This window comes from Saccopteryx bilineata, chromosome 6 (genome assembly GCF_036850765.1).
Source record: "Saccopteryx bilineata isolate mSacBil1 chromosome 6, mSacBil1_pri_phased_curated, whole genome shotgun sequence".
NCBI lineage: Eukaryota > Metazoa > Chordata > Mammalia > Chiroptera > Emballonuridae > Saccopteryx > Saccopteryx bilineata.
The window spans coordinates 163,257,395-163,268,392 of NC_089495.1; the positions used below are offsets into that span (position 1 = coordinate 163,257,395).

The window sequence follows — 10,998 nt, forward strand, 5'->3', positions numbered from 1 at the left end:
CGCGGCTCTGAGCTGACCAAAGACAGCCGAGAGGAGCACGCCGACAAGGCCCCCTTAAGCTGTACCCAGGCACGCCAAAATGATTTGGTTTTTTTTTTTGTTTTTTTTTTTTTTTCCATTTTTCTGAAGCTGGAAACAGGGAGAGACAGTCAGACAGACTCCCGCATGCGCCCGACCGGGATCCACCCGGCACGCCCACCAGGGGCGACGCTCTGCCCACCAGGGGGCGATGCTCTGCCCATCCTGGGCGTCGCCATATTGCGACCAGAGCCACTCTAGCGCCTGAGGCAGAGGCCACAGAGCCATCCCCAGCGCCCGGGCCATCTTTGCTCCAATGGAGCCTTGGCTGTGGGAGGGGAAGAGAGAGGCAGAGAGGAAAGCGCGGCGGAGGGGTGGAGAAGCAAATGGGCGCTTCTCCTGTGTGCCCTGGCCGGGAATCGAACCTGGGTCCTCCGCACGCTAGGCCGAAAATGATTTGTGAGTAATAAATTGCCTGTGTGATTCTTGCAACAAACTGTGTGTTGGTCTCCTGCCTTTCCTCCCGTGGCAGTTAGTGTCGGCTCTAATAAGTAGAATCCTCATAGCTGCCTCGAGAGTAGTCTCAAAGAGGCTGCCAGCCCTACTGATAAGCAGGAGTGTCCCACTGCACAGGGAAGTTAAATCAGGGACGCCTGATCCAGGTAGAGCTTGGGCTCTACTGGGACAATCTGAAATTATTGGACCTTCGGTAATTTCGTTTACTAAACCTGGCACCTGTAGCCAGGTCCCTCTCCTCCTGTCTGTTTCTATTTCTCGCCCTTCTTTCAGTTCCTGTGAGTAGAGCACTGGAGGGTAGACCTGCCTGGAGGTAGAGTGGACACGGATTCCACCTTTCACCTGGTGATTTTCTGGACGGCCTTCTCGGTCCTGGTGGTGGAGTTGGATGCTGGCAGAGGTCATAGGGGTGGCAGTGGTGTGAGTGTGACTGTGAGTGGAGCCCTAGGTCTTAATGGGCAGCTAGATGGTGGAAACGAGGCTTCCGGGCAGGTGCGGGCAGGTGCGAGGGGAACCTCCACCCAGAGAATCTGGAGGGAAAAGGGAACAACACCACGCGTGGACTGAAACCTGCAACTTTTAGAGGGACAGGCAGGTAGCGGGGTCGTGGTGGACAAGGGGACCGAGGGAGAGGAGATGGGGGAAGGGGGTGATTGAGGGGATTGCAGCTGTGAGGGCGGCTACAGAAGGGAGGGGAACTGGTGGCGTCTCCATCTCACGGGTCTGGAGCGATGACGCGTCCGCGCCTGGCTGATTGGAGCCCTCCTGGCCTTCCGCGCCCGACGGGCAGACCTGCTGTATAAAGGAAGCTGAGCCCCTTCTTGCAATGGTGACCTACAGAGAGTCAAGCCTCGCCGACTGAGAAGCCATGACGGGCCGAGACACGCTTTCTGAAGGGCGCGCTAGGAGCAAGGGGGTGGTGCTGGGCAGCTCCTCCACCGGCCCGCGCCCCCTGGGTTTCGCCATCACCGATCTGCTGGGTCTGGAGGCCGAGCTGCCGTCTCCTGCCGGACCCGGGCCGGGATCGGGCTGCGAGGGCCTCGCGGCAGCGCGCTGTTCTGGCGCGGAGCACGGCGGCCCCTGCCTAGCGCGCGGGGCCCTGCCCCTGGATCTCGGCCTCCTCTGCGGCTTCCGCGCACAGCCTACCGCGGCCGCTCCGGCGCCGTGCCTGCTCCTAGCTGACATGCCTTTCCTGCCTCCCCCGAGGCCGGAGCCCACCGCCCCGCCAGCCCCCCGCCGCCTGCCGTCCCTGCTTGGCCGCCAGAAGCGCAGCGAGAGCGTCCCCACGTCCGGTAATGAGGGCAGCCCACCCCTCTCCTGTCCCGGTTCCCGCCGGCTAAGCCGCGCAGGAGTGACGGCGTCGTCCCACTGCCCGCCCCCCAGATCTAAGGGAAATTATTACCCCAGATCCTGGCGGGTCCCGAGGAGGCGCATCCTCGCGCCCTCGCCTGTTGCCTGTCCCTAAATCCCTGCCTCTCCTCGGGAGTCCGAGCGCGGCAGAGGGTGAATAGCGCTGCCAGCCAGTTTTGAACTTACCCTGGGGGTCTTGAGGAGCAGCAGCGGTCGGCCAAGGGCCTTTCCCCCGCGCCCCGCGGGAATCTCGTCCTCTGGGAACGGCGTAGATCGGGAAGGCCTGAATAACCCGGTAACGCTTGGGCGCTCAAAAGTTTGCAGAACTGGTTGAATGATTGATGGGTCCGGGAAGAGAGGGGGTTCTGGAGCCCTGGGTCTGTCCGCCTCCCCGGTGCTGGAAGGGAGTGTGAGGGCTGCGGTAGTCTTTTCCTCTTTTTGGCCGCCGTCCTTTCGCCTCCCTGTTTGTGAGAACGGAAGCGGCCTCGCCAATCTCATTGTAGTTAGGCTGAGCGTTTTGTTGCGAGTCCACATATTTCCTCAAAGACGTCGAGGTGGATTTTAGGGAAAACGGAAGAAGCAATAAAATTATATAAAGGACAAAGGCTGAGAAACTGAGACAATTAGGATGTTGGGGGGGAGGCGGGGAAACGGAGAACTACATAAGAAAACAGGACTAAAAGAAACTATGTTGTAGAATCTAGAGCCGAGCATTCAGGCAGCCAAAGCAAAAAGAGCACATTGGGTTTCCATCGGCAATCAAAGGAAGGCAGTAGGCAAGTGAGCTTCGCCGAACTCCAAAAGGACTTTATTTCATGAGTTTCTTTATTAAATAAAATGAACGCTGTTAGTCTTTTTCACTAAAAATGCAGAAGCCATATACATAGGACGGGATCTTTCCTCTGTGAATGCTAATAAAACTAAAAGCAAAAACTAAATCTTTGTGAGGGAATTTCTTGAAGATCAAGAGCAATGCTACCCAATAGAATAAGTGCGAGTGTAATGAAAATTTCTCAAAGCTACAGTACAAAGAAAAAAGAAATGAAATTACTTTAAGTACTGTTATATTTAAAACAATGCATACGAAATACATTTACATGTAATGAATATAAAAATAATTAATATTTTACTTTTGCAATAATACTAAGTCTTCTAAATCAACGAATTGTATTACATTTACAACAGGTCTCAATTTGGACCAGCCACAATTCACATGTTCAATAACGTCATGTATCTAATGTACCTGATTGGACAGTCTGAGTATTAAAATATTATAATCCAAGCATACAGTTTTCTGGTGAGCTGAGTGATGTGGAATAAAACTAATATTTTGTTATTTTTTCTATTAATTAATTTTTCAATACCTTGAAGCAAAAAATGTCTTTTAACAATGAATTTGACAGTAGTTTGCTCTTCTAACTTTCTTTTTTATCCAGATCTTTTTGTTATAAAGGATATAAAAAAATAAAGCATAGTGGGGTTCTTACTATTTTTTCAAGTGCACTTAATCATCTGGGCGCATTGGTCAAGAATGAGTTTCTGGGCCTCACCTCCAGAGATTCAGAATTGGTGCAGCAGGGCAAGGAGTGCAGTTTTTTGGGTGTTTTTTTTTTAATTATTGATTTTAGAAAGAGAAGAAGTGGGAGAGAGAGACAGGAAGAGAAAGAGATTGATCTGTTGTTCCACTTATTTATACATTCATTGGTTGACTCTTGTATGTGCCCTGACTAGGGATTGAACCCACACCTTGGGTATCAGGATGACACTCTAACCAACTGAGCTATCTGCCCAGGGCAAGGAGGGCAGTTTTGACAAGAATTTTGATGTCACAAACCTCAGCCCTCCTTTGAGAAACGTTGATAAGAAAGTTGGAAGACAAAGGAAGTAGATGAATTTGGAAACTGAGTGGGGACAGAAAATTCAATTAGTGACCAAGTAGCTTTGGCTTCACACACTCTAGGGTTTAAATTTCAACTTCACCATTTATTACCTGTGTAAGATTGGGCAAATTATTTAATCTTTCTGTGTCTCACTTTTCTCATCTGTAAGAACAGGATACTAATAGCTACCTTGGAGTTCTTTTGTTTTATGAGGAATAATTGCAATGATGCATGAACAATGCTGAGCACAGTGCCTAGGGTTATAGTGAGTGCTAAAAATGCTAGCGTGTATTGCTAAATACTATTCACATTCTTCAACAGGTTCATGGCTTTAATCTTCATATTAAAAATCCAGAAAATAAAGAGAAAAATATGCTGACCTTTCAAGTCCTCTCTTTCTCCTTGTGCTAACAGATGAGGACAGCCCATCTGAAAACAGGACTGACCTGAAGTTGTCCCCCATCCCTGGCAAGAGGAAGAAGAGGCGGCACAGGTACAGGGCCAGGCTGCATTCCCTAACCCTTTCTTCAGGACACACAGCATCTGAGAGTATGTGGTTCTGCATTAGGACAGACCCCGTGGCCTCAAGGTTGGCAGTGGGAAGGGTACAAGAACATAATTCTGCAAATTGTAGGAAGCTGCAGGACAGTCTTTGAAGCATTTAAAAGACCACAATTTTGTGGGCCTTTAAAATGGGTCTTCTTAGAATAAGTTGATGGAATACATTGAGGAAGAAAAAAATGCTGAAGTGCTCTGTCTTATTTGAACCAAACTTCTGCTTTCCAGAGGTTAATCATTCAGAGGTGGGGTGTTCAGTTATTATGAGGTGGCCTTTTGGGGAGTAGACAGTGGGGGTATACATGGGGTCCCTAAGCAGGGAAGCTTGGCATCCTCCTTTCCACACGTGCCCACGTGTCTTTCGGACCTCCCTGCAGGACTGTCTTCACTGCCCAGCAGCTGGAAGAGTTGGAGAAGGCATTCAGCGAGGCGCACTACCCTGACGTGTATGCCCGGGAAATGCTGGCCACGAAAACTGAGCTCCCTGAAGACCGAATACAGGTGTCTGGGCTTCCCTTCTCCTTCCCAAACACCATAGAGAACAAGTTAATATCACACAGAGTGTGACCCACAGCCACCTCTGAACAGCCAAACACAATCCCTTGCACAGGCAAACTGAGGGTCACTTGCTGCAGGCACCATGGTGCTAGACTTCCTTTATGCTTATTGCAAGAGGATATCCCCTGACACCTTCATGTCTTCTCTTTCATTAAATCATTCTTTAAAATCACAATATCATGTACTGCAACTAGAAATTATATAAAGTTATATCAATGAAAGGAAGTGACCACCATTAATTAACCTTCAAAGAAACCAATGTAAGTAGCCTGATGTGGCCTTTCTGCACACTGTCTCCATGTCTCTCTCTCACACACACATACACACGTGTGTGTGTGTGTGTATATGTATGTATATGCACATATTTTTACCTATATAGATATACATATATATATACTCACATACATATAGAATTTTGTTTTGTTTTTACAAAAAGGTATGCTATACAACCTTTTTGTTTGACAACACATCTTGGACATTTGTCCAAGTCAAAAGATATGTCACAAACACTTTTTTTAAAAAACAACTAAACAATATTCCATACTATTCCATTAGCTAATAGTTTTCCATGAGAAATATCACCAGTAACCCAACAACCTGAGGACTAGAAGGGGCCAGTGAGTGAATGAACTCTTTCCAAACCATGAAAAAAAATCACGAAACATTTTAATTGACTTCTTCACACAGTGTGGGAAAGAATACTTTGATGTTATTTTTGTCAACTCTATGGAAAACTTTAGTGGAATTGGTTACACATTATCCCACAATGGTGAGTCCCTGTGTTTTTGAGTGATGGTGGGCACAGTTCCTGAAAGGTCCAGGTCCTATGAACCCCTGAGTTTGTCCATTTTAGAACTCCCTGCTCAAAGCACGTCCAAGGGCGCTAGACCCATTGTCTCTGTCCGCCCTATTCCAGGTCTGGTTTCAAAACCGGAGGGCCAAATGGCGGAAGTGGGAGAAGCGCTGGGGCGGCAGCAGCGTGATGGCCGAGTATGGGCTCTACGGGGCCATGGTGCGACACTGCGTCCCTTTGCCCAACTCTATCCTGAACTCTGCGGGCAGCAGTCTGGCCAGTTTCTGTGTTCCCTGGCTCCTTGGTAAGGAAGATGGCCCTGCAGGGTGCTTGAGGGCCAGATATGTGGGGGTTGGTGGTCCCATGTGGAGCAGCCATTTGCAAATCAAAACAATGTGAATTTACTCTGATTTCGGCCCAGAAGACCACATCAGATTTTTACTTAATCACAAGCTTTGGTCAATTGCTTTATTTTTCATTGAAACTGTGTAGACTGTGTGGCAGGTTCACATCAGGCTTTGGGTTTGTTTTTTTTTGTATTTTTCTGAAGCTGGAAACGCAGAGACAGTCAGACAGACTCCCGCATGCGCCCGACAGGGATCCACCCGGCAGGCCCACCAGGGGGCGATGCTCTGCCCACCAGGGGGCGATGCTCTGCCACGACCAGAGCCACTCTAGCGCCTGGGGCAGAGGCCAAGGAGCCATCCCCAGCGCCTGGGCCATCTTTGCTCCAATGGAGCCTTGGCTGCGCGGGAGGGGAAGAAAGAGACAGAAAGGAAGGAGGGGTTGTGGGAGGAGAAGCAAATGGGCGCTTCTCCTATGCAGGCCGACGTTCTACCGCTGAGCCAACCGGCCAGGGCCAGGCCTTGGTCTTAAGAGTGGGGTGGTATACTTCTATTATGTGAAATATGTTTCCCCACTGTTGAGTGTTTTTAGAATTTTTGGAAACTGTAACATTTATAGCTCATGGTAATAGGAAACAGAATATCGCAAAGTGAGCAGTGAAACTGGAGACATGAACACCCTACATACCCAAGCGAGGGGGTCTGGTTTCTGGTACTGGTTCTGCCGTTAACAACCTGCCACACAGCTTTTATTTTCCTTACATTTTTGATGCTACAACAGGCTACACTGGTGAGGTGCAAGCTTTGTGAAAGGCAGAAACCTTGGGACAAACTGAAAACACAAGGCCAGTGTGTTTGAAATAGAAGTTTATTTTAAAAGTGCCTGGGTGCAAGAAGACTGAGACCAGCAAAGGGTGTCTGTCAGTGCTGAGCTGTGGGAGGGAGCATTGGATATAAGGGTTACTGCAGGCACTTGCCAGCAAAGGGTTGCCTGTACCTGGACATGCTCAGATTAGCATATCGGGGTTTATGGCCTTGGTCATTGACTTGATGATGAACAGGAAGAGGGGAATTCTGCTGCAGAAACAAGTTCTTTTTCTTTCTGGTGTCCTTGGTAAATTTTGAAGACAGCCAAGGGAAATCTCTCAGGAATCTCAGAAATCTCTGAGTGGCTAGGCTTTCACAAACAACTATTGGGATTTAAACTCCCCTAAAGGTCAGGTCCCTCCCCAATGCAAGCTCTACCTGACATTCCTGCCAAGGTAAACTTTTTGTTACATTTCAAAGTGAAGGCCAGGAAGCCATTAGAAAAGAGAATAGCAAACAAATTAACTACAACCTCACAGTGGGGGTGAGAATGTTCTGTTGAGCCCAGGTAAGAAGTTGGGTGAGGGGAATTTGAGTTTTAAAGGGGCTGCGGATGTAAAGGAGCCAATTTAAGCCTAACATTTTGCAGCTGGGTGTTCTGAGGGAACGCGACCCTTTTTGGTCTATTTGCTGTTAGCAGAGACCAAGGGGCAAGAATCACAGTTTGAAAGAATGAGTCATAACAGCACCCTGGGCAGGGTGGAAGATGGGAGTTAGAGTTCTGGGGTTGGCATTTTAGGTTGGAGAGGAAGAAGATTTTTGTTCAACAAACATTTTCTGAGACTCTACCAACCAGACACTCTGCTGAGACTGGAGATACTAATGGTAAATACAGTCTTGACTTTGCCCTAAAGGATTGAAGACACTGAGAGAAAGAAAATTCGGGGGGAGGGGAAATAAAGCCCACCACTCAGAACTTAAGACCAGGGGTGTGGGAGGGGAGAGGGGGGAGGAGGGAGGTGCTGACTGGCACCTGCAGGTCCATGGACATACCAGAAACTGGGCTCAGTGCTGCCAGACATTCTGATTTTTGAGAGAAGCTGGAGGTCTGGCTTTTGGTGTACAATCTCTTGATTTTAAAATGTTGGCAACAGTTTTTAAAATAAAATTTAAAAATTACTATGTTATGTAAACAAGGCAATTTTGCTGGCTGTACCTGGTTGGCACACTCCCATTTTTAGCCCCTAACAGTGAGTGTTACCTATAGGACTCTCCTGAGGTTCCGGAGAGAGGTACTGACAAAGCATTTCTAACGGGACTTAGAGAAAAATAACAAAGAAAAAATTTACTTACTAAATTTAGAGATATCTATTTTTACTTTTTTTTTTTTGCAAGGGATGCATAAAAAATCCACAGGGATGTTAAGGAAACCTGGAAGTGAAGAAAAGCTGGCTGGACTCTGGGGCTCTGATCACCTCAAGGAAGGTTCTAGTTCAAGTCCAGCAAGTTTCCAGAGAGTCTCCAATGAAGGCAGTCCTGAGAATGACTTGCAGGATGTTGCCATTGATCTCTCCAGCTCCACGTGGCAGGAGCCCAAGAAAGTGCACCAGCGCGCCAGCCTGGGCAGGTGAGAGCCTTCGGAGGCCCAGAGATCCCACCTTCAAAGGTTGAAAATACACTAATTCTTCATTTGGTTTTTTAAAGAAACAAATATTGTCCAAGATAAATCATCTCAGTTGGATTTTCTTCCTAGTCTTGGGATAAAGTTCAATGCTACTTGCTTTAAGAAGACAAGTGGGTGACTTAGAGAAAACTCCATTTTCTTCTAGAATGGAAACCACTCCTTAAAGGCACTTGAACCAGTTTGGTGTAAAAATTTTATTGTCTTCTGTAGAACTGGAGGAAGATTTAAAAAAAAAAATTCAGTGAGAGAAGGGGAGGCAGAGACAGACTCCTGCATGCACCCTGACCAGGATCCACCTGGTAAGCCCTCTAGGGGGCAATGGTCTGCCCATCTGGAGTGTTGCTCCATTGCTTAGCAACAGAGCTCTTCTTAGTACCTGAGGCAGAGGCCATGGAGCCATCCTTAGTGCCTGGGGCCAACTTGCTACAATTGAGCCACGGCTGCAGGAGGGGGAGAAAGAGGGAGAGAGAGAGAGAGAGAGAGAGAGAGAGAGAGGAGAGAGAGAAGCGATAGGAGCGATAGGGAGAGGGGTGGAGAAGCAGATGGGCACTTCTCCTGTGTGCCTTAACCAGGAATCGAACCCAGGACATCCATACGGCTGCTTGACATGTTTCCACTGAGCCAACTGGCCAGGGCAGAAGGAAGATTTTAGTCAAAACAACATTTCCACTGCTGGACATTATTTGAGATTTGTTCAATATACTGTGTCAATTAATATGTTAGAGAATCAGATGTCTTTATAAGTAGTGAAGACCCCATACAGACATACAAATGAATGATCTTTATTTTGAACTTGACCTCAGACATTTCAGTTTTCTCCTGGGCAATAATTTTGTATTCTCCTGAGTTTCATTTGATATGTTACATGTATTGGAGCTCATAAAAAAACAAAGAAAGCCATTCTTTCCTCTTTCTTTCTGATATAACATAGGACCATATTAAACAACTTGATTATTCTGTAAACATTGTTTTAAGTTCAGACCAAGTTTCTTGATCTTCTAGAATTTATGTATGAAAGCACTTTAGTGACCTGTATTTCCTGTAGTTCTTTTGCCTCTTATTTACTATGTAAAAATAAACTGTGTGTGTGTGTCTCTCAGGGTGCTGCTTCTGTCTGTTACACACTTGCACGCCTTCATATTGTTGCTGGTCCCCAGGCGAGCCCTTTCTCCCACTGTCCCCTCCAATCTGGGACTGTCTAAAAGCATTTCATTCTTCAAGCTGCAGAACTTGTCATATATTGCTTTATAAACATCTATGAGGCAGTAGGCATATCTAATTCACTTTGTAGAGTTTGGAGTCCAGAGAGAGCTGAGGAGGAAATGCAGAGCTTCATGCAGAGTGGGTAGGGAAAGTAGGAGCACTACTTGCAAGAGCTTCTTCTGGGAAGTGGTCAGAAAGGGCCGGTTCTCCTACCTCTCGTGATAAGAAAACAGGACTCCCATCCTTTGGCCTGTCTCTATACTATTGTAAAAATTAAATGTCACCTATCCTCACTGTAAAAACAGAAAAAGAGGTCACACTGTATTTGTCTTTCTTTGTCTGACTTATTTCATTAATACAATGCCCTCAAAGTCCATCCATGTTGTTGCAAATGGCAAGATCTCCTTTTTTTCTCCCATTGCTGAATAATATTCAGTTGTGTGTGTGTGTGTGTGTGTGTGTGTGTGTGTGTGTGTGGTGTTTTCTTTGTCCATTCATTTGTCAGTAGACACTTAAGTTGTTTCCATACTTAGTATTGTGAGTAATGCTGCAGTGAACATAGGAGTCCAGATAACTCTTAAAGATAGTGATTTCATCTCCTTTGGATATACACCCATAAGTGAGATTACTGAATCACATGGTAGTTCCACTTATTATTTTTTTTTTTTGAAGAACTTCCATATTGTATTCCACAGTGGCTATACCTGCCCCTTTATCTCTTAATAGTGTGTGTACTTCCAATATACCAAGGACATTCTCTTATATAATCTGAGTAGTTTTCAACTTCAGAAAATCTGAATGCAATGCTTTAATTTAAATCTAAATACAATATTCTAAACCTGAATGGAATATAGTATTCTAAAACTGAATATAACACTTTTATTTAACATAATATAATGTTAGACACAATGTCTAATAATGAATAAATACAGTATTCTAATTTGAATACAAAGCTTTTATTATAATACAGCATTGATTACAGTATTATAAATCTGAAAACAATATAGTATTCTAAATCTGGGCAAGTTTTGCCAATTGATTGAATAATGTCTTTTATAGAACTTTTTTTCCATATACATTCTAGTTTAGAATTATGTATTTCATTTAGTTGTCATGCCCCTCTGATCTGGAATATCTCAGCTTTTCTTTGTCTTTCATGACATTAATAGTTTTGAAGAGCACAGATCAATTATTTTACAGAATGTCCCCTCAATTTGGGCATAATGTTCCTTTATGATTAGGTTTGAGGTTATACATTTTTGGTGGGAATACTCCTCAAATTATCAG

At 45.9% G+C, this 10,998-nt stretch overlaps 1 protein-coding gene across 2 annotated transcripts; it reads left to right on the plus strand.

The window, feature by feature from the left end:
- Positions 1 to 1,315: 1,315 nt before the first annotated feature.
- VSX1 (visual system homeobox 1) lies at positions 1,316 to 9,534 on the plus strand. Of its 2 annotated transcripts, XM_066235314.1 has the most exons (6): positions 1,316 to 1,826; positions 4,179 to 4,257; positions 4,700 to 4,823; positions 5,797 to 5,977; positions 7,624 to 7,709; positions 8,220 to 8,316. In XM_066235314.1, exons 1-6 carry the CDS (start codon positions 1,403 to 1,405, stop codon positions 8,247 to 8,249), a joined length of 924 nt encoding a protein of 307 aa, XP_066091411.1. In that variant the 5' UTR covers positions 1,316 to 1,402; the 3' UTR covers positions 8,250 to 8,316. The 2 variants fall into 2 exon arrangements, with proteins under 2 accessions (XP_066091411.1, XP_066091409.1); XM_066235312.1 differs by lacking the exon at positions 7,624 to 7,709 and having other exon boundaries at positions 8,220 to 9,534.
- Positions 9,535 to 10,998: the final 1,464 nt, after the last annotated feature.